General features: G+C 41.4%; 4 protein-coding genes across 6 annotated transcripts; all 4 read right to left on the bottom strand.

Annotated features, from left to right (window-relative positions):
• Positions 1–598: 598 nt before the first annotated feature.
• LOC116205244 (transcription factor bHLH71-like) lies at positions 599–3,489 on the bottom strand. Its single transcript, XM_031537777.1, has 3 exons — positions 2,907–3,489; positions 1,933–2,460; positions 599–978 (listed from the first exon to the last, which is right to left on the bottom strand). The coding sequence occupies exons 1-3, from the start codon at positions 3,453–3,455 to the stop codon at positions 880–882; spliced, it is 1,176 nt and encodes a 391-aa protein (XP_031393637.1). The 5' UTR covers positions 3,456–3,489; the 3' UTR covers positions 599–879.
• A 2,011-nt stretch (positions 3,490–5,500) lies between these two features.
• LOC116205243 (uncharacterized protein At4g17910) lies at positions 5,501–11,825 on the bottom strand. 2 transcript variants are annotated; one of them, XM_031537775.1, is made up of 17 exons: positions 11,667–11,825; positions 11,506–11,569; positions 11,373–11,418; positions 10,999–11,132; positions 10,672–10,745; positions 10,397–10,472; positions 10,183–10,272; positions 9,908–9,981; positions 9,602–9,689; positions 9,230–9,356; positions 9,040–9,144; positions 8,585–8,714; positions 8,444–8,495; positions 8,312–8,356; positions 8,018–8,116; positions 7,345–7,936; positions 5,501–6,983 (listed from the first exon to the last, which is right to left on the bottom strand). In XM_031537775.1, the coding sequence occupies exons 1-16, from the start codon at positions 11,714–11,716 to the stop codon at positions 7,784–7,786; spliced, it is 1,407 nt and encodes a 468-aa protein (XP_031393635.1). In that variant the 5' UTR covers positions 11,717–11,825; the 3' UTR covers positions 5,501–6,983; positions 7,345–7,783. The 2 variants fall into 2 exon arrangements, with proteins under 2 accessions (XP_031393635.1, XP_031393636.1); XM_031537776.1 differs by having other exon boundaries at positions 5,501–5,958.
• A 430-nt stretch (positions 11,826–12,255) lies between these two features.
• Positions 12,256–14,738, bottom strand: LOC116205245 (zinc finger CCCH domain-containing protein 12). 2 transcript variants are annotated; one of them, XM_031537779.1, is made up of 3 exons: positions 13,368–14,738; positions 13,043–13,166; positions 12,539–12,745 (listed from the first exon to the last, which is right to left on the bottom strand). In XM_031537779.1, exons 1-3 carry the CDS (start codon positions 14,143–14,145, stop codon positions 12,679–12,681), a joined length of 969 nt encoding a protein of 322 aa, XP_031393639.1. In that variant the 5' UTR covers positions 14,146–14,738; the 3' UTR covers positions 12,539–12,678. The 2 variants fall into 2 exon arrangements, with proteins under 2 accessions (XP_031393638.1, XP_031393639.1); XM_031537778.1 differs by lacking the exon at positions 13,043–13,166 and having other exon boundaries at positions 12,256–12,745; positions 13,368–14,729.
• A 793-nt stretch (positions 14,739–15,531) lies between these two features.
• On the bottom strand, positions 15,532–19,128 carry LOC116205246 (cinnamoyl-CoA reductase-like SNL6). Its single transcript, XM_031537780.1, has 5 exons — positions 18,847–19,128; positions 18,361–18,521; positions 16,575–16,766; positions 16,115–16,449; positions 15,532–16,023 (listed from the first exon to the last, which is right to left on the bottom strand). The coding sequence occupies exons 1-5, from the start codon at positions 18,977–18,979 to the stop codon at positions 15,930–15,932; spliced, it is 915 nt and encodes a 304-aa protein (XP_031393640.1). The 5' UTR covers positions 18,980–19,128; the 3' UTR covers positions 15,532–15,929.
• Between the last annotated feature and the right edge of the window lie 1,589 nt (positions 19,129–20,717).

Here is a 20,717-nt window from a genome sequence, read left to right as displayed (position 1 = left end):
AGGGAGGGCCGTAAAAAGTAAAAACCATCGTTTCTCTCTTTGAGTCAAATGCTTTGACTTGTAAGTTTATAATCATTCCATCCGGTCCTCGAAATTAAAAGCACTTGGATAAATATTTTCTTTCTTTTTCTTAAAAAAAAAAAAAGAAATGGGAGAAGATATTAGTAAAAATTAACCAGCATCAATCGAAGTTGTTCGGTGAGTACCGACATAGCAAGATAATAAGCTACCGCATTAGCTAATCCCCAAAAGCTATACTGTATCCTAAAACTGGCGAAGCCTCGAATGAGATTCTTGCGGTCCATGATAAGAAAGAAGCATTAGAAAAGGTTCTCATGAGACTCTTGAAAGTTGAAACGAGATTGACATTTACCTGGGCAATCGGGCTTCCGTCTTTTACAAGGAGAGATGAATTAATATATTAGAAAAAAAATAATAAAACTTAGTAATTTAATATAATAAATTTAAAAGAAAACCTAATTCTCCAAATTGACAGCTGCGAAAACAAATTTCAGATCCCAATTAAACTTCATTTCGAGGCATGGCTTTATTTGGCTCATCTTCTTTTCATGACAAATTTCTAATAATACCCAGAAGAGAGGGGGACCAAATTATGTACATATATATATTTATATATTATGGAGAAAAAAGATACAGCTGAACTCATCATAGACCTAGTTACAAATGTTACATCCACCTAGGGAAAAAAAGAAAAAAAGAAGATGATAACTCTGCCCTAAGGAAAAAGAGAAAGGAAATTATCCAAAAAAAGGAAAAAAGAAAAAGAAAAAAGAAAGAAAGAAAGAAAGAAAGAAAGAAAGAAAGATAGAAAGATAGAAAGAGGGGATTGCTGAGAGGTGGGTGGCATTTTGGTGAATTTTAACAGACGGCATCTCCTCCTTCTTCAATTATTCTGAGCATGTGATGAACTGCTCCTGCTATGTCGTCTACAGTAGTGAGTTGGCACCCTTCCTCCTCCTGCAGTAACATACATACATACATATATACATATATATATATATATGTCATATATACATCTTCAGTTACAATAGTAATAATAATAATAATAATAATTGTTAATTACCACTTCAGGTCCTCAGTTTCTCAGAATTCCCAGAAATGCAATCAGTGACAAAACTTTCTAGTCATGGAAGGGGAGCCCATAACCATGTAAGCTGCAAACTTTGGCTTACCCGCTTTCAAAATTTCCCAATTTGTCATCAGTAATAATTAAGCTGGGAACATGGGGCCAGAATGCATGTTCTGTACATATGTATATATATGTACATCAGGGGTCCCGCTTAAGACCAAATCATTCATTATGACACATATATGTCTTCTGCAAGTCATCGTATACTGTTGTAGTTTTGTCATAATTTAATGACTATGATATCAGAACAGAAGCATGCCATTTGTGCACTTTGTTGCATAATAAGGCCATATATTCTCATTCTACCTTTGAACTTAACAGAACATTATGTTATGTGCTAATGCCTAACGAATGGAGACAATAACCTACGGGCGGTTGCAGGGCCTCCGTCTCAGTTTCTCGATCATCCAATAATTAAATTTTAACTCTCTTTGTTTGTTCGTAAAATTATCGACTTCCCTAATCATTATGGACCTCCTCCTAGTGTATTATATGTGCACGATCAACTTTGCTCCTAATCTGGGACTTCTTGTCTAACTATTGTTTATTAACTAAGTGATCAAAAGATCAATGTTGCCCATTGTGAGAAACTCTTCCACATGCATTCCATGGATAATTCCATTTCATTCCATTCCACTTAGATTCATCCTGGTCCGACTTTGTGTCCGGTGCAACAAAATGAAAAAGGAACCAACACTGGAACTATCTTATAAATACGGATATTGAGCTCCATTCCAATTAGGGAGATGTGTAATTAAAACTGCTGAATTAAGGGAACAAACCTTGGCACTGATGGAGTAGAGGACGAGGGGGTGCAAGGTGGTGACATTGAGGTGGAGGATGGAGAGGTGGAGGGCGTGGAACCCGGCCACCAGCCTCGACAGTTGCCTCGGACGACTCCTCGACAGGATCCTTAGGTTCGCATGCGTCTCTATCAGCGTTACCTCGATGTCTGCTACTGCCGCCGTCATGCCGCCTCCAATTCCACTGCCATGCCCATGTCCATTCCCATTCCCATTCCCGTCCATGCTGCCACTTCTCGACGACGATGACGAACAAGAAGTGGCGCTGTACTTGCAGCTGTGGTGGTTGTTGGGAAGCTGAGACCAAGTGTATTGCGGGTAGGCAAAGAACTGTGAGAATGGTGGTCTGAGGATCTTGGTGTCTTCTGCTGCTGCTGGTGATGTTTGACTTTGAGTCTCGTCTTCCATTAACTTCTGTTGGAGCTTCTGAGCCTCTAGGGATTGGAGGAGGTGCTCCAGTTCCTTCACAAACTCAATTGCTCCCCCAACAATCGATGCCTGATCCCCCTGCATTCATCGAAAACCAAGAAATTTAATTTGACCCAACACTTCCATTCAAAGAAGAGGATGTTAAGGTTGTTGGACGAGAAAACAGAGGATAACAGTTAATGGCATGGGGAGTTCTCGGTTCACTGCAAACAGCATTCAATGAGGAGCAAGAACTTTGAGTTCACAGAATGTGGATGCATCATCATCATTATCATCATCAAGCATGAAGAATATTCTGACTGATCAGGACCCAGTAGGGAGGTGGAGTAATAAAAAAAAAGGAAAAAAGCAAAGGATTTTTTCTCCTCTTATTTATGGAAGTTGGAGTTCTGGTGGGAGGCATTTATGTTTCGAGCAATTACATGTAAGAATATCCCAAGAAACAGCCTTTGCATGGACATGGACATGCACATAAAACATGCAGAGCAGAGATTGCAAGGAGTAGAACTTTGATATTTCATTACCCTCTGGACATAGGACTCCGGCATGAGAGACTTGAGGACGGCTAGGTGCTCGTTCATCTGCTTGCGGCGGTTCCTCTCGACGGCAATGTGGGTCATCCTCTGGGTCTCCGCCTCCTCCTTGTTCTTGCACACCCTCGTCCTCCTCCGCCGCTTCTTCCGGCCCTGCGCCCCCAGGCCGGCTTTCCTGCCATTCGGCTTCGGGTCACCGGCCAAGCAATGCATACTCATATTGGAGGGGCTAGTGCAGGCACCTGCAGCTCCGCCACTGCCTAGCGGGTCGAGTCCGGGCTGGTTGGTTTCAATGAGAATAGAAGGAGGAGGAGCATCGGGGATAATAGTGGTGGTAGCGTCGGAGGATTCAAGGCTGCTGTAAGGAGTAGCCGAGATGGTGTCATAGATGATGAAGTTGAGCAGCTCATTAGAGGACAGAGCGTCCAGTGCCATAATTTCCTCCTGTTTTTGTTTCTGAGCTTTCTGTTCTTTTTCTCTCTTTTGACTTCTTTCTTCTCCTCCTCCTTTTCTCTTTATATATATGACATATACATGCATATATTATTCATGCAGTAGCCCAAAGCCCACATCAGTACATAGCGTAATGCTAATCAATGGTGATAAAAGGCTAAAAGCCATATAAAGGGAAGAAGAATACATGGAGAGGCGCAAGGCAAGGCAAGGCAAGCAAAAGGATGCACGTGAGAGGGAGGGGCAGAAAAGTTCTTTTGCTTTTCCTGCTTCCAAAAGATAGTGAAAATCATAAAAAATGATGTAGTGCAGTGGTGTACGCTCTCGTCTATTAACCTAAAGGTTATAAATTTGATATCTAGTGGGATTACCCATATTTCTTTATTAGTTATTTATGATTTTTTTTTCATTATATTAGGTTTTGAACATTCTTTATAATCGAAGAAGTTAGAGAAAATCTGGTAAAAAAAGAAAAAAGAAAAAAGAAAAACAGAAAAAGAAATTAAATGGGCTGCTTCTCAAGTTTCTCTGTGGTTCTTTCTTCTGTTTGGTTTTTGTTCCCAAAACCTCTTTTCCTTTTTCTTTTTTCACAGATTGCTGTCAAGGAAAACTTTTGGGGCAGTCTCCTCTGCAAACTGCAACATGTAAAAAGAGAAGACAAGGGGATGGGAGGGACCCAAAATCTAACACGGGATAGTATAATACTTAACGTCTTGATATACATCAAATATACGTATTTGTGGCCCCTTTATTAGTTATTCATGATTTCTTTTTTTATTATACTAAGTCTATGCGTACGGGATATATGTATATATTCATGAGAAAATAAAAAACATAAGAGAAGAAAAGAGAGGGCTGTTTTTCCCCTCACAATCAAAATCAGTGCTATTTTCTTGCAAACAAACAACAGAACATCGAACTGCAGAGTGTCTCACCTCCTCAATTACTTCTACCCTCCTCCTCACCTTAGATTCTCTCTCTCTCTCTCTCTCTCTCTCTCTCTCTCTCTCTCTCTGTGATGTGCATATGCATATGTAAATATTGCTCAGAGTATATATATTGATATATTATATTATAATATGTTGTATTCCTATTTCCAACAAACAAACTTGTGCACACACTCCTCTCCTCTGGGTCATATATACAAGAACATGTGTATGCATGTTCACATTCCAATAACCTTGTTAGACAAAAATGTAAAAATACATTGGTCGCAAAGGGACACGTAAAAGATAGCTAATATTTACCATATATATGCATACATATACATGTACCATATATATATAGATATACATAGGTATAAATATGTATGTATGCAAGTGTGTAAATGGGGGAGGGGAGGGGTTATCAGAAGGGTCAATGTGATGTCAATTGTCAAACCCTGCAGCCTCTGAGTCTGGCTTTCTGCAGCTTGCTGCTGCATGTTCTGCTTGTAAGTTTTTGATAAATTTTAGAGCTGAGGGCACTGAAAACTGTAGGGTACAGTACGTTCTTAATATACTTTTATTAGTTTAGTCCCCATCTTTCGCAAGCTCGTTTAGCCTCGGCCTCGAGAGATTTGCCTTGCTTTCATTTTTCAGTCTTTCGTTCGACCCGATCTAACAATAACATCCTTTTAAAATGTGTTAATCATACGGTAGACAGCACGGGGTCCTTACATAACCGCGCAGGCAGAATTGCCTAGTAGCGCAACCGGTGGAATGAGAAGTCCGTGCTTGTTTTGTTTTTGCGCGAAAAAAAGGTTTTCCTAATATTTATCGAGGATACTTATCCAAAAATGAAATCAGCGAAAAAAAAATTGTTTAAAAAAATTATAAAAGCAAAGATTGTGATCAGGAAGGAAGTAGTCAGCAATAGCTGTTAGCAAAAGCATCGTAATCCGTCGAGATAGATATGCTGCAGTGTAAAGACAAACCTGCAAGTTATAGAGAGCGGTGATGGAGCCTTCAACATCGTCCGCTCACAATACCACACAAAAACAAACAGCAATTTTGGTATAATGATAACATAATATTTTTTTTTTTAAAAAAAAAGTCAATGATTGATATGCCCTGGTAATTGCATTAAATCGGTTCAGTGTTATTTTCTTAAACTCGACATGAACATAACAAAAATGGGGACGAAATTGCATGTCATGGAAAAGAAGAGTATAAGAGTACACTGACGATGTTTCGTCCCGATTCCTTCATGTTTGGAATCGTACAGACAATCCGCCTTCTGGCAAATTCAATGAACAATAAGTTTGGCCCTAGCTGCTCCTTCCCTTAACACATGCCAACGCTTATGCAACCAAGCAATAGCGGATCAGAAATTCATCGTCTCATCACAAGTCTCACTGTGCCGAGCCCTCTTTCACAAGGCAGGAACAGTGATGGGCTACAACAATATAATCTTTCATGTGTCACAACAAGGCCGGCCCAGCACACCTAGAAACGTGCAGTCGCGGGCACCATGCATCACCTTAGAATACCATACGAGAACCGCATCAGACCCTCAGCAGACCCTAGCAGATAATGTCTTAACTGGTCGAATATCTCAATCAAGTCATACATCCATTATTCACCTCAGCCGAACCTGCCGTGCGAGAAACCTAGTTCCACAGAACCAATGGCTGAATGATATTAGACAGGGATACAATAGAACAGCTTTAATGCAATTCCGATGAAGAGGTGCACCGGTAAGTAATTCCTTCGGAGTAGGGAGGGCAGAGTGGGAATTGAAGACACTAACAGGGATATCAATCCAAGCATACGAGTGTCAGCTTCTATGGTAATGATTAAATATAGGGAGATAGTCAACGAATATGTCCGTACATGTAAGAGTGAGAAAGAGAGAGACTGGCAAGGGAAGGGCAGGGGCTTAAGGGAAAGCAATGGGACTTTGTTACCTTAAATCTTATATCTAGGAAAGGGAAGGGATTAGGATAGCTCATGAAGGGAAGAAAATGAAGGGCAATAAAGTAAAATACCTTGGCAAAAAACAGCAAGTTAAAATTAAACCAAAAAAAAAAAAGAAGAAATGAAACAAAAAAAAAAAAAAAAAGAGCCAAGTAAAAGAGAAGAAGACATTATAGGATTTGGACCATTCCATGGTCCAACCTGTCAGAGGTCTTTGCATTTGCAGGGGCAGTCCCCCACTGCCCTTCTCCACTCCACACCACCCCCCCCCCATGTGACCCCATCCATCCTCAGCTTCTTCTCTTCGATAACTACATTTTAACAGCAGCAGCAGCGTCAATCATTCATTCCTCTCTCTCCATCCACATTTTCTGCTCTGCCGTAACTCCTCCTCCTCCTACCCGACTAGCCACCCAAGTATAACCAAGTACCATCCCCACAATGCAATCCCCAACAGCACTAGCATTCCATTATCCAAATCTATCTTTGATGAAAACAATTGAGATAACGCAGATATCCCGCCAAGAGGTTTTGAGCTGGGTACATGATTTCTGCATTGTGATTGACTTATCGACTTTGTCCGATAGCCAGACGAATCCAATGTAACATTAGGATGAAAATGACAGTTTATGTGATGCCTAGCCCAGTGCTAATCCAGCAGTTGCTCAGCTGGTATTAGATTCCACCCACCCACCCTGGTTAATTTCTTCATAGAACGCTGCACACAGCAAATGTTTAGGGCAATCGGTCTGCTAAACAATCATCCTAAATAAAAAATTACCGCAGGAAAATAGCAAAGAGTTACTGCAAATTAGGAGAGCAACTGCAGTGCAGGGTCTGATTTACCCATGGGTTTGTGAGGAAATTTTTTTTTTTTATGAAAATTTGGTTTATGAAGTTGAAAGGGACCAAATATCTGCGATGGCCCACTTTCCCTAGCAGGCAAGACCACAGGGGAGGAAGATGGTGAACAGAACAGAAGGCATCTTTCCTATGCACTTTCAGGAATATAAAATAAAGCAGCACCAATAGACTTCTATAGTGAGTTGGATTTCCTATGTTGTCTCTATAAGGTTTACCTGGTGGACATACATATACATGGCACTTATCCGCATGTGCTCCTCCATGTGTTGCACTCCATACGTGTCCTCATACCTTCCGCTCCCTTGGGACCAGCGAGCCTGACGATCGATTCCTGGAATTTATCGCACTCTTTCCCCCTGAGTTTCCCTATGATCAAAGAAGATAATTGTTCATTCCTGCAATTCTGTATGGATGTGGGATGAGATCAGGTCGTGGAGCTCCTTTACTTTTCGGCATATGAAACAAAATATCTCAGCTCTGGCAATCAAAGTTGCCCGAGATATTGCAGCCTGACCGCATAACTTCTCAAATCAAACTTCAATATACTGAAAATTGCTACAGTATTATCAAACGACGTCATGAAAAAGCTTTTTCCACACTATAAAAAATTCAAAATTAAATGTATATCCGTTTAGAAGCAAAGGATACAACTTTCTACCAAAATTTCAACCTAATGCCATAAAAATCTAATATTCCGGAAACAATGGCCAATGTATAAGCATATAGAGACAAGATGGACAGGGCGGTGAGTGATGATACAAATATTGTGTCCACAAGCAAATTAACCACCCCGGTTAGGATATTCGCCTGCATATATTGAAATAGGATATTAGTTATTTAGCTCAAACTCTAAAAAAAAGCAATGAGAAGAAGAGTTCATCTCTTTACCAAAAGAAATGAACCGAGTAGATTTCGGTTAAATGCATCTTGAAGAGCTGAACTCTGACTTCCAGCAACAAAATCCGAAAGCGAAAATATTGCTAATACCTACATATGGAGCGTTCAGCATAGCCTCATCAGAAATAAAAAAAGATTAGAATCTTCCAACTGGAAAGTGCAGTTAGAGCCAATGTCATGTACCGTAACCCATAATAATTATTGAAAAAATAAGCTCTTCAGAGTTATCCCAAATCAAATTTAAGCTGTTTCAAAGAAAAAATAGAATTCATACAAGGGAACTACCTGCAGATTTTGAGCCAGAACAAAAGTAACGTAAGCCAAGTTGCACTGCAACAAAACAATTTGGATGTTCACAACACTGTATCATATAGCTCTGCATTAAGTGAACATCCAACCAAAAGAAGCAACTCTTACCATTCTACGAGAAGCTCTCTCAACATGCTTATCGATAACCACAGTTAATAGCCTGCATCAAGAAGCGAGGAAAGAGTTCAATAAGTACTCCTAGTCCTTGAGGTGTGATAAACTACATTAATAAATGCAGGAATATATTACCAGAACAGAAGGGTGAGAATCCACAATCTGCTCCTTGTCCATTGTTTGCTTCTAAGGGTACCAGACGAATTACTTCCAAAGAAAAGATAGTGGCCTAACTGAACACCAATAAGGTACATCCCCCAATATCCTGGAAGCATGAAAAACCCTCAAAAACTTACTTTACTTGTCATCGCCTTTTACTTCTTATTTATTCAGAGTTTGACATACATAGTTTAGCAAGCATCTGAGGCTATAGTGGTGACAGTGATAGATGTCCTTGAAACTGTGAATTACATATTACACGACAATTCTGTCTATATTAATAGCAGGAAGGAAACCAACTTGGTTCATTTTTTACCAAAGTAACCTTTTCCGCGTGACTGCTCTCCATTTAGGAGAAAATTAATACATTGCAGGCTACTACTGCACTAAGTGATGCAAGTGAACTAACGTGCTAGATATCAAGTGCTTACCAAAGATGCTGAATATTCCCTCTTTGTTTTGGCTAATAATATCAGTTCCCCTTTCACTGGAAAGAAGATACACGTTCAGACCCTGGAGCAGGCAACTTTGATAGGCTGAAGAATTTAAATACCGGAAAAATGTCAGGCATCTATGCAGAGTTGTTTCTTTATATAGCACAACAATGAGCGAAAGGAATACCTATTAGAATGGAAATACCAAGAGCGCCACAATATTGTGGTGGGATATTCGTTAAAGAAGTGAGTATTGAGACAGCAGCTAACGTGAAAAAGAAATTCCAATGCATGCCATATTCCCCAACATGAACCTATAAATGAAAGGGTAGAAATCTTCCATATTAGAAGCAGATTGATCAGTTCCTGATAAGTGCGAGTAATTGAATGGTTAACAGACAGTCCTGCACAAACAAACAATCCCAGAAATTGAGTCATGCATAAAAGTTACTACACTAGTGCCTATCACCAGTTAGAGCAATTTTACATCATTCAATATGAATTAAGCTTCATCTCACAATAGAGAGTAATTGCAATTAAAGCTACTCTAACAGAGTACCTGATAATCTACACCAGACGTAGTGATGAGGCGTCCAAACCCTAGAAGAATAAGTGGATTGGTAGTTCTAAGTGCAGCCTTCAGATTCCTAAGGAACATGAATAACAAACAAAATCTCCATCATATTTGCGGGGTCATGAAAGAGGAATCGGTTGGTGCCCAGTGGACAACTTGATAATCCAATATTCAAAAAGCAAAAAAACTAAATCAGCAACAAGATATGGAAGATTCTGCAGCGTGTCATATATGAGAAGACGTGCTGGGAAGCACAGAATATTCCACGCTTGTGATGAAACAAGTACTTACACAGATGAGATATTCCGCGCCTGTCGCGACACCAGAGCATTGGTCATTATAAATGATCCAACCCCAAGATCCATCTGGTATGGCAGAGCAAAGTTTGTATGAGCAGCAGTGAAGAAAAGCCCTAATGGGTGCAAGTTCAATATGCCTATCGAAGGGTTTCTAGACATGAAAATTTATCCTAACAATCATCATCCCAGCAATCCATGGATAAACGTTATAAATGATAGCAGAAAATGGAGAAGAAAGAGCACTGCATACGGCTTCAAAGACCTTACCAAACCAGTACCATAAGTCTCAGTTTTAGCATATCTTCTCGGAAAGATTCTGAAATCCACAGCCAATATAGACAAGCATGTTATAATCATCTGCAACAGTCAACCTTGTGAGGCAAGAAAGAGGTGGCAAATAGGGAAAGTTAAGAATTGAGGGATTTTACAGAAGAAAAGCCACATACACCTAACAAATCAAACAACTGCGGGGTTTACTTACGGTAGCAACCCGGTATAAAGAGATATCTGCTCTCAAGGAATTGGGGCTCATTTCCACAGGGAGAGAAGAACCAAATCTGCATGTTTCCATCCTTTCAGTCAAATGTTGTATCACTGCCAGCTATAAACTGAATTCTACCAGGATATGCACCATCCAATTCTACTTGTAAAACCAGTAATAAGTACATGACCGAGACTTTGCCTGTGACCCTACCTACAGCAATTTAGTTTAGTAGGAGTAGATATCATCACAGAGAGAACTGAAAGAAAGTTTACCTTTTACAGGCCATAGTAATTCCCAGTAACAATATCAGCAGGACTAACAATAAATAAGTCCATTCAGATAGAATCTGTTACATGAGACCATGTACAATGATAAGCATATAGAACATAGCTCGTTATACGTCCAAAATGAAGCACAAACAACATAGAAGAAGAGATGGTGGTGTGCAGAGAGAGAACTAATTAAAAAAGACAGACAGCTCCAAATGAAAGGAACAATCTTTCTTCAGCTAAGGAATTTGAGGAGACTCAAACAAGTCACAGTGAAAAGGTCAATGGCAACAGAAATGCGAAATGCGATTGTTCCTCGGGAACGCTTACAGTGAAACATAACAGGACCGGTAGAATTATCAAGAAAAAATCAGCTGTTAGGGTTGCAATGTGAGCCCCCAAGTTTCTAGAAGAGCGGCTTGATGCATGCCCTTTCTTTGATGAAACATCCTCGTCCCCGGCTCCTAAGGAAAAAGATAGTAATATTGAAAGGCAGTGGAGCAAATCACACAAACAGCGAATTGGCCAAAATCTGATAACCTATTAAATACATACGCATTCCTTTCTAATAGGAACATAAATCTTCAGGAACAAGTTCTATGTTTTTGTCCAACAAGAAGTACAAATATCATCATACATTAAACGATAATCCAAAGAAAAGAGAAGAGGGCATAGATACTAATGAAGTCCTACAATCTCTGCACCTTTTGGTCGATACAAACTGATCGAGTATCGCAATAGCGCGATAACCTGATAGCAGAACAAGCTAACATTATGATCAGGAAACAGCTCAATTAAAAGTTCCAGCTCGAAAACGAAGCCATTCGATCAACTAACACATGCTATCGTCAAAAGGGCGGAGATCTCAAGCATTGACGATCCGCCCAAGTCGCGTACAAATCTGCCACCAAAAAGCACAGACTTTGAGCTCATCAATTGACCAATAAAAACTGAAACAGGAAAACGAAAAGCGCAGATTGAGAAACGGATAGACTGACTCTTCCTTCAGGTGCTTGTTGGGGTTGAAGCTCTTCGAGGACGAGGCCATGGCGCAGAAGAGAAGGATTCAGCTCTCCGCTCTCAGAAGCGATGCTTCTCTTCTGACGATTGACCGGCTGAAGGGGGAAGTGGAACTGTGGAAGGGACTTATGAGCAATTTCGGAAGTCTCAAGGGGCGTGAGACAGAAATTCAAGTTTTTACTCCACCTCGGACCTTAAACGGGTCGGGTAAACCAACCGACCGCTCCAACCGATGGGCTGGGCCGGACTGTATCACTCTGCGACCATATTATCCATCCATCCACCTACTATATAGCTGTTCCCAATATAATCGGTAGACGAGGGTGACATCGTCATCCTAATAAATGACATGAAAACCAGAAACAAACGACCTCAATCATAATATTCGGGCTACTTCTGGCCCATCGAGTTCAAGGGATTGTATACTGCTGCTAATAGGAACTGATCACCTCGTCGTGAATAAAATGGATTCGATCTGTTATTTATGCCGGTATGGTATTCGTTCCTTCGCCAGAAATGAGCCAATACACCAACCCTCCATGCTGATTGGTGCTAGGGGGGCTCAGATTGGTAAATTTTGAAGCGATGAAAACCCGCATGAACATTTATTCGCTCTATAAAGAGAGGGGAAGATGTTAACATTATATCATCGTCATAGTCGAAGTTAAAAAGTAGAAGACGACTCGAGAAGCAGTAGTACAAGCATCGAGTTCCCTTCATTGGACAACTATGACTACTACTACAGACTCGGAGAGAAGGGTTGTGTTGTGTCATTCAATATCATCGATCCAGTCACCATATATCCGGCTGATCTTGTCGGGGCCCTTCCACTTCTGATGGGCTCTTTGCCCAGGCCTCTGGAGTATGATCGCAGTCCTTTGTGATGGGACTCCCATATGGTAAACATCCAAATGAGGAACCGAGTTGACTGCTGTAACCTCATTATCTGTAAGTGCTTTCATAGGAACTCCGCCGCCTCCTTGCTTTGCGTCAGGAGGGACTGAAGAAGCATCCCGCGACTCCAGCTCTAAGAGTCCTCCGCCGTATCGGTGTAATTCTACATTAAAGAATATAATGTACTTCAAACGACTGCCCAATTATCTCATAAATAAAACAGGAAAAAGCTTGCATATTCAACTGCGCATGCTTCAGCAGATTTCGTAAAGGATAAAACACTTTCCTATGGGAACAACCAACTAGAATCTATCGCCCACAACGATATGATGTTGTCAATAATCAATCACTGTATCATCCAACAACCATATATAGAGGATTTTCTTTCCTTGACCTTTTTGCACCAACAACACTTTTTGCTCATCACTGTAACCATTCTAGCGAATGAATCAGTACATACGTTTGCTCATACCGGCGACTGTGCTCACTATGAAATTTTGGAATGGAATCCATACTAACACAAGCCTCGCAGAGGTCATCACTTGAATCATGGCCACTCCATAGTCCAAATGTCAGCATTGATGCTGTGTTCCATTATTTCAAGCAAACGACTTCAGATGGATTCAGACCAGAAAAGAGAGAAGCCATATCACATATTTCTTTCCAATTCCGAGTCACGATGTGAATCCATTTATACACCAATGCATCTAATCAATAAAATAACACCGATAGAGATGTTTCTCAGGATAACAAGCAGAGTACAAGAAAGCATAAAGGATCAATACCTGCAGCTCCGTGAGCAAAATGGCACTTGCTGCCAAACGGGCAATACCCTGTGAGCTCCCACTTGTTACAAATCCGTGTCTTCCAATTCGAGGGCTTCACATTTGACACTGCCCCACCTCCTCCTCCTGCTCCTCCTCCTCCTCCTCCGCCGCCGCCGCCCCCGCCTCCGCCACCGCCTCCTCCACCGCTGTACCCCCCAGGCCCCAAACTAATGGCCACACTCTCCCTATTCTTGGACTGCTCATCGTGAAGGAATGTACAATTATCCCCATAAGGGCACCCTTCTTCGGTATAGAACTTCTTGCAGTGTCTCCCCTTGTAAGACCTCTGCGAGTCCCCGTTGAACCCCACGGACCCGACCGAAGGAATCTGGAACTCCTCCCTCTCCTCATCGTCGGCCGCCGCCACGATCTCCTGCCAGTTGGGCGGGGGCCGCCTCAGCTCCTCGATGCTGTGAGCAAAGTTGCAGTTCGTGATATAGGGGCACGTCCCGGACCTAAACTTACAGCACAGCTTGGTCTTGAAGAACATCTTCCCGATCGCCTTGGAGCGAGAATTACCCGAGGAGGCGGAATCTAAGGTGGTGCCCTTCGACTTCTTGCTCGGAGGCTCGCTCCCCGACCGCGTCTGCGACTGCGACTGCCTCTGGTCGTGGTTGGAGTTGGAAGGGGTGTCGGACGGGGTGTCCGTACCGTTCCAAATGCGGTACTCCTCCTCCGAAGCCCAAGGCTCCGGGATTACGTGGACGACGTTGCCGGATTCCGGGCCATAATCCATAGCCGGAGAGACCCAGATGAGAAAAAGCTCAGATCAGATCCCCGAATGCGTGAAAGCTCGGTTCTTTGCCCAAAAAAAAAAACCCTAACCTTCAAAACGAGCAAATGAGGTGATGCCCGCGAGCTGAAGCTCGAAACTGCGACGGAGAAGAGAGCTGCAGCAGGCAGATGCGCGAAAATGGGTACTGCAAGAAATCGCGATAGAGCTAGAAACCGACCAACCAGCTAGCTTAGGTGGAAGGCAGTAAGAGCAGAAGTTGCAGAAACAGAGGGAGGAGGGAATGGGAAGTTTTCGTATCAGGACTTCGTTCGAGAAAGAAAAGCTTAATGGCTGCCTGCTCCACTCCAGACAGAAGAAGGGCAAAGAGTCTGGGAATTGATTGCCAAAAAAGTGAATTGGGAATTTTGGGATTAGATCTACTGTCTTGTGCCCCAAATACTGCAAGAAGATGAATTGAGAAAGGGAATGGCGATGGTTCCATATGAGGAAATATGCAGATCGGACATCATGGAATATATAAATTATCTTTCCTTTTTCTTGTTCTGAAACGAAATTCAGTTTTTCTTTTTTTCTTTTCTGGAAATTGTGAATGAAGAAGATAAATAAAGCTTAATAAATATCTCGGAAGCGAGCGATGGATGGATGGATGGATGGATCTATCTCGATCTTGCTGGGGGATGAGGCTGGGTGGGTCCGGTCAGGGGTCCCACAGGGAAAGAGCCAGTGACGTCACAATTAACAAGTAATCAGAGTAATCATCTTCTCCGGCACCTTTTTTTTGTAATGAAAATGCATCGATATATGACATAATTTTAACGCAATCATCGTGTTCGGAACAGTTACCGTCAATCAATTGAAATAACTTACAACGACGTACTACTTCTTTCTTTTTTTCTCGATTACAAGGAACGTCCCCGAAACATGATAATGCCAACAGTGTGTCGGTGAGTGAGCACTGTTGATTTTCTTTCATTTTTTCGAGCCGGATTCGTTCATGGGCTAACTTTTCTCAATCCGATTGGGCCAAGAACTTGGGCCCAGTATTTGGAATGCAGGGGAAAAGACGGAAAAATTCGCGACACTGTATCAAGAGATACTGATGTTAGTTGGTACTTGGTCGTGTTTATTTGGCCAGCGATAGATTTGCTTATTTAACTTCATTAACTTAATGTACTTTTATCGAAAGAGGGTATAGCGTAGTAGTACAAGTCATTGCCTAGTAATCAAGAGATTCTAGGTTTGAGACTCGGTGAGATTACCGTGTTCCTATATTAGCTAATTAGGACTTCTATTTTATTGTACTATTATCGCGAGTCTCCCTTATAACAAAGAAAAAAAATAATGCACTTTTAATTCTCGAAGAATCCAAGACAGACCACACCCGTATCCATCAACTGACTCAAATTTCTCAAATTGCACATTTCCTTTTGTCCATCATATGATCATAAGTCTATAAATAATGCTCCCTAGACAATTATGACGCAACATTTGATGGTCCAAATCCATCAAGGACAAAAGAGAGTATTGATTTTATGTACTCGAGCCTTTTCAACCATTAAAATCCTATATATTTCCATAAGATAAGATACACTGCAGGAGGTACAAAAATTTGTGTAATTTTATTGAGAATTGGATCGATGATCCTACCTAATATTTGAGTCCTACCGCGATTCCTAGGAGATATGAGGGACCGGATGTTTGACATGCTTCCAGTGGAGATGGATGTCACGTTCAGTCTTTTTGATTGTCGGGTGGGCCACAAACTGTCGGTCCACAGAACCCAATCATACTGACTCTGCCCTCTCAAAATCCACCATTAACTTGTTCATCTTCTTGTTGCTTATCCTCTGTTGGATGATCTCCCTGTCCTGATCGTAACTGCACCCATCACGTAAACAAAAACATCAGAATCCTTCGATTTTAAATCAAACGATCTGTCGTGCGTTGCACGATAGGCACGAACAGAAACCTTTGAGGCGTAGAGGCTGTGCCAGGAGCGAGCATCTGGGCGAGCTTCACCGCGTCCTGCTGTCTGTTGATCGCGCGGTTGAAACACAGATGACGACCGTATGAGGAGACGTCTTCAAAGACGCAGATGTGGGCGTCGATCAAGTAATCGATGTCGACAGTCACGAACAGGCCGTCCTCGTACATCTCGGCCGCGCCCTTGAGGAAGGGATTGGCGAGGGAGAGGTCGGGGCCCAACAAGAGGCCGGCGTTAATCGACACCATGTTCACGCCTCGGTCCATCGCCAGGGCCCATGCGGCCTTCTCCGCTAGTGTCTTGGACAATCCGTGCCATAGCTGTCCAAAAAGGAAAACGACAAAAATTCTTATATCATTGAGGCCTAAATGATTTGATATTTTTTTTTCCACAAATTGCTATTCTTATAATTTTAGCAATACTATTAATCTATATCCATCCATACCTTGAATTTACGGCAGAGGTTGACGTTGCTCCAGTGCGTCTCATTAAAATCGGTGTCCGACGAGGCATGATCGTCTCTCCAGATAACGGCGGTCACGGAAGACGTGAAGATGACCTTGTCGATGGTGTCTGTTTGGGCGCACGCTTCTAGCACGTTGTGTGCGGCCCGGACTTCCACTTCCGCCATATATTCCTGCAGTGCAACCCAAGTAGATCATAAGTAAATGAACAAGTACACAAGCAATTAATACATTAGTCATTAATTAAATTAACGAAACTGACCACCAACTTGCCATGTTCATTGGATGAGCTGGTGAATAGTGGTGAAGAAAGCTGCTTAACATAAAGAGCTTTTTTATTTTTTATTTTTTTCCCTTTTGCTTTTGACTTGAGAGCTCAAATTGATGATTAATTCTTGACTAGGGGGTCTAGCAATGGTAGCAGCTGGTGGACCACCATGGGGTCGCGCATTTTTCCTACCGGTCAAATGGCCACTTTTCTTCATATTTGTTAGACTTCGAAAAGTTATTAAAAGAAAAAAAATTCTAGTCTATGTTAATTAATGGACAGAATACACCAATAATTCTGAATATCGTGTGCATGTGAAAAATGTTTCGTGCGAGAACCTCCATCGAGCAAAACCCACTTATGCATTTTGCCATATTAAAACCTATCCGATAGTGATGATCGATGCATAAAAATACGATGAAATCGAAATCATATGAAGAGAGATGCAGTGACGAAAACAGATTTCGAGTGAATTAGACCAAAATGCCCACGACACTCTCTGCAACTTTTTTTTTTTTTTTTTAAGAAAAGCAGCAGAACCGATCATCACCACATGATTATTAGGTAATGAAGATAGGATTGAAGCTGACAGGCATTGATTGGACGGCTAGTTGACCAAATTGGGAGAGAGAGAGATTCATTGCAAGTAAATGGAGTAAATAAGCCACATAGCCAGGCAAGGCCAGGCCAGGCCAGGCTAGCTGTATCCACCGCCCCATCTCTGACCTGTTGTCATCGTGCATGCATTCATGTCTCTGTACGAGTCTCTGCCATATGATCTACTAATATTCCTCAAAGACCGAGAGAGAGGATCAACCAATACAAGGTCGAAAAGGAAAAATTGAAATGGAAATTCATAGGCAAATGTATAGTGGAAACCGCGCAGGCCATGAAACACGGCACGAAATTACTGAGAAAATATGTACAAGACGGTAGAATTAACTCAAGTTTCGGTTCGAGTGGATGCATCGTGCCAATGGCCAACTGATTGAAAATTTATGGTCTGGGCTTGTATTTATTTTTGGGTTCAATGAATTGACAAGCAACCATTGACGGCTCCTTGTTGATCATTATTAATTAATATAATAATGTCCCGTCAACGCAGGACAAACCAACACTTCCTTATACGTTCAGAAGAATACATCTAATTGATTTTGATGTTCATGAATCTTATTTTAATTAATTTTATCCCATTCTTTTTATTAATTTATCGATTATATCTTAAGAATAATTTACTCATCAATAATATCATATCATATCATATCATATATGCTGTTCACCCACATGGGATTGGCCCGGCTATATATTTGTTTTGTTTATAATATATTGATAATAACAAGTAAAGTGAACCTGACATTCTGGCGTATAAATGAACTCTTTTTTTTTATTTTGCTAATTATATATACTTCAACAACGGCCCTTGTTAATCGTTAAGCAATATCCAAATAGTTCTCGATATAATAATAAGTAGGAGCCGGGAATTCGATAAGAGGACGTACATCGTAGTTCGGTTGGTCCTCTGGAGGTTCAAAGGTGTAGAATAAGCCCGAACAGCCCTTGAGTGCGTCGATTATACTTTGGTAGTCGAATGGGTCGGAGCTGAAGATCTTGAGCTTCCTCTTATCGACGGACGGATCACTGATCATCGATCGAGACTCGCCTGTCAAAGAAAAGAAAAATATCAGGATCGAGCTAGGAAGAAAATTGACGATTAATTAATTTTCAGTTTCTTCGGTCTCCATAATTTTCTCGTGGAATTAGGACGTGTCTTGTTTTCCTTTTCCCCATTCCCCAGGAAGGAGTAAGTTAAGGACAATAAAAACCATTTTCTCCGAAGTTCGACCGTTTTCCAATAAAACTGGAAAACAGAAAAGGTCATCCTGAGCTCAGGGCGCATTTCCCGCACGTTTTCTCTGGAAGGAAAATGCAGAGAGCAGATACATGTCGTTACGATCAAAGAGACGTGATGGGGGTGGTGGTCGGACCTTGCTTCTGCCCGGCGGCGTGTACGGTGTATCCCCGGCGGAGAAGCCGCTCCACCAGGCCCGAGCCGAGCCCGCCTGAGGCGTCCATCACGCACACCGTGTTCGATGGCGGGTCGATCATTGCCGGAGCCATGGCAACTACAGATCACACCGAGAGAGAGAGAGATTTTGGGGTTTTAGGGAGGAGAGGAAAAGGAAGAGAGAGATGCAAAATTGCAAATGAAATGGAAGGGGACACATACACGCACACTATATATAATATTGGTAAATGCATGAATGACTGAATAAGGCAAATGAAATGAACAAATAAATAAATGATTCAAAAGGGACTTAGGAGGGTTGGCATTCAAAGAGTGTGGAGAGTAGTAGATAGTTGGGGAGATGGTGGTTAAGTGCGTTAAGACACGAGAGATGGAGGGCTGACTTAGTAAATAATAATAACACACAAATATTACTCCCCAAAAAAAAAAAAAAAAAAAAAAGGGAGTCAAGACTGAGGTTGTTGATGTTGAGGTGGAACGTGTGCGCGTGTAGTTGGACCTCCATATCACCACACCATTCATCTACTCAATCTCCCCGGCCCTGCACAAATCTTTCTCATTACAAAACAGTCTCGTATGTTCACGAGGTTTTTTCGAAACTCCTCTCAACTACCCACATTTTTATTTTAATGATATATATCCATTCAACGATGAAGTAGAGACAGTATTGAAACTGCTCCCCTTGAACGTTTATCTCTTACTCAATCTTCGTACATCCGATTAAGATTGATAGATTTTAAGGATACTATTTCTCTTAATTAATTGAGTTTCTCTTCGTCTTGAAGGCCTTTTCCTAGCCACGAAAATTATATAATAAGTACTGGAAAAGCTAATTCCGTCCCTCCACGCCCCGAAAACCCTTACTTATTTCAAGGAAAACGTTCGATATGTAAGCCCCCATGGATTGTGACTCCCAAACGAGAAAGTTTCTCTGGCTGTCCGTGCTGGTTGGCATAGTTTCTTCTAGTTCTAGCATTAAAGCTTATATCTGGGGTACGTAGAAACAGAAAAACCACAAACAAAGGAAATCGAGCCAGTCGTTTTCGAACACTTGGCACTCGGGGTTACCTGACAATCGGGCTCCCTGAACGTGTGCCAACGCCAGCCACACATAACATATTTTTTTGTTCCAATACGTAACATTAACACGACACAACATACAGCTAACCAAACCCCCAACACATTCAATTTTCTGCAAAAGAAATTCCAGACACCCACCAGCCAGCTTCTTCTTCTTCTTCTTCTTCTTACATTTGGGTTGGGCCATTCGATCCAACTATTTACCATGTTATAATTATTAGCTATCCGACGATCAGCTTCCAGTTGGAGCCCGAAATGTCATATGGCAAATCCAACCAATCGAGACACAACATTAATTTCATTCAGCTGACTCGCATTCGAGCAATAACTGTGTAGATCCTCTCATAATGAAATTAATTTCTTTCTTTAAAAAAAAATAATGTTTGGGAGGCAATGATTTGTGCTTGTACCTAATAGGAAGTGGCCAATTTAGCTTTCCCTGCAATAAAAGGATGTTTCCCTAAAACTGACTTTCAGTTTGAGAATAAACCTAAACCTGGTACACGTCAAGTTTGGGATATGTACGGTGCATTTAATTTCAGTGTTAAAAGTAACTTTGATTTTGATTGTGGAAAAAGACAAATGGTGTGTAGTGTGTTGAGTTAAAGTTAAAGTTAAAATTTTTGACTTGGAAAATGTGTATTTTTGTTGTGTAGTGTGTGGAGTTAAAATTAAAGTTAAAATTTTTATGATTTTAACTTTGAAAATAAACAGGTCAGTATAGATCGATGTCTAGTCATTCTTCGTGAA

Source organism: Punica granatum, chromosome 4 (assembly GCF_007655135.1).
Source record: "Punica granatum isolate Tunisia-2019 chromosome 4, ASM765513v2, whole genome shotgun sequence".
Classification (NCBI taxonomy): Eukaryota; Viridiplantae; Streptophyta; class Magnoliopsida; order Myrtales; family Lythraceae; genus Punica; species Punica granatum.
The sequence above is the reverse complement of the archived record's forward strand: the minus strand, read 5'-3'. Positions and strand labels throughout refer to the sequence as shown.

Coding starts and splice junctions, on each gene's coding strand:
- LOC116205244 (XM_031537777.1), bottom strand. CDS start 3,455: ATGCATGTATATGTCATATATATAAAGAGAAAAGGAGGAGGAGAAGAA. Junction 2,461..2,906: donor CGGAGTCCTATGTCCAGAGG/GTAATGAAATAT, acceptor CGATGAATGCAG/GGGGATCAGGCATCGATTGT. Junction 979..1,932: donor TCTACTCCATCAGTGCCAAG/GTTTGTTCCCTT, acceptor ATGTTACTGCAG/GAGGAGGAAGGGTGCCAACT.
- LOC116205243 (XM_031537775.1), bottom strand. CDS start 11,716: ATGGCCTCGTCCTCGAAGAGCTTCAACCCCAACAAGCACCTGAAGGAA. Junction 10,746..10,998: donor CGGTCCTGTTATGTTTCACT/GTAAGCGTTCCC, acceptor CTCATGTAACAG/ATTCTATCTGAATGGACTTA. Junction 9,982..10,182: donor AGACTTATGGTACTGGTTTG/GTAAGGTCTTTG, acceptor CTGCCATACCAG/ATGGATCTTGGGGTTGGATC.
- LOC116205245 (XM_031537778.1), bottom strand. CDS start 14,145: ATGGATTATGGCCCGGAATCCGGCAACGTCGTCCACGTAATCCCGGAG. Junction 12,746..13,367: donor TTTTGCTCACGGAGCTGCAG/GTATTGATCCTT, acceptor TCTTTAATGTAG/AATTACACCGATACGGCGGA.
- LOC116205246 (XM_031537780.1), bottom strand. CDS start 18,979: ATGGCTCCGGCAATGATCGACCCGCCATCGAACACGGTGTGCGTGATG. Junction 16,767..18,360: donor AGGACCAACCGAACTACGAT/GTACGTCCTCTT, acceptor GTTGCACTGCAG/GAATATATGGCGGAAGTGGA. Junction 16,024..16,114: donor ACAGCCTCTACGCCTCAAAG/GTTTCTGTTCGT, acceptor TGATGGGTGCAG/TTACGATCAGGACAGGGAGA.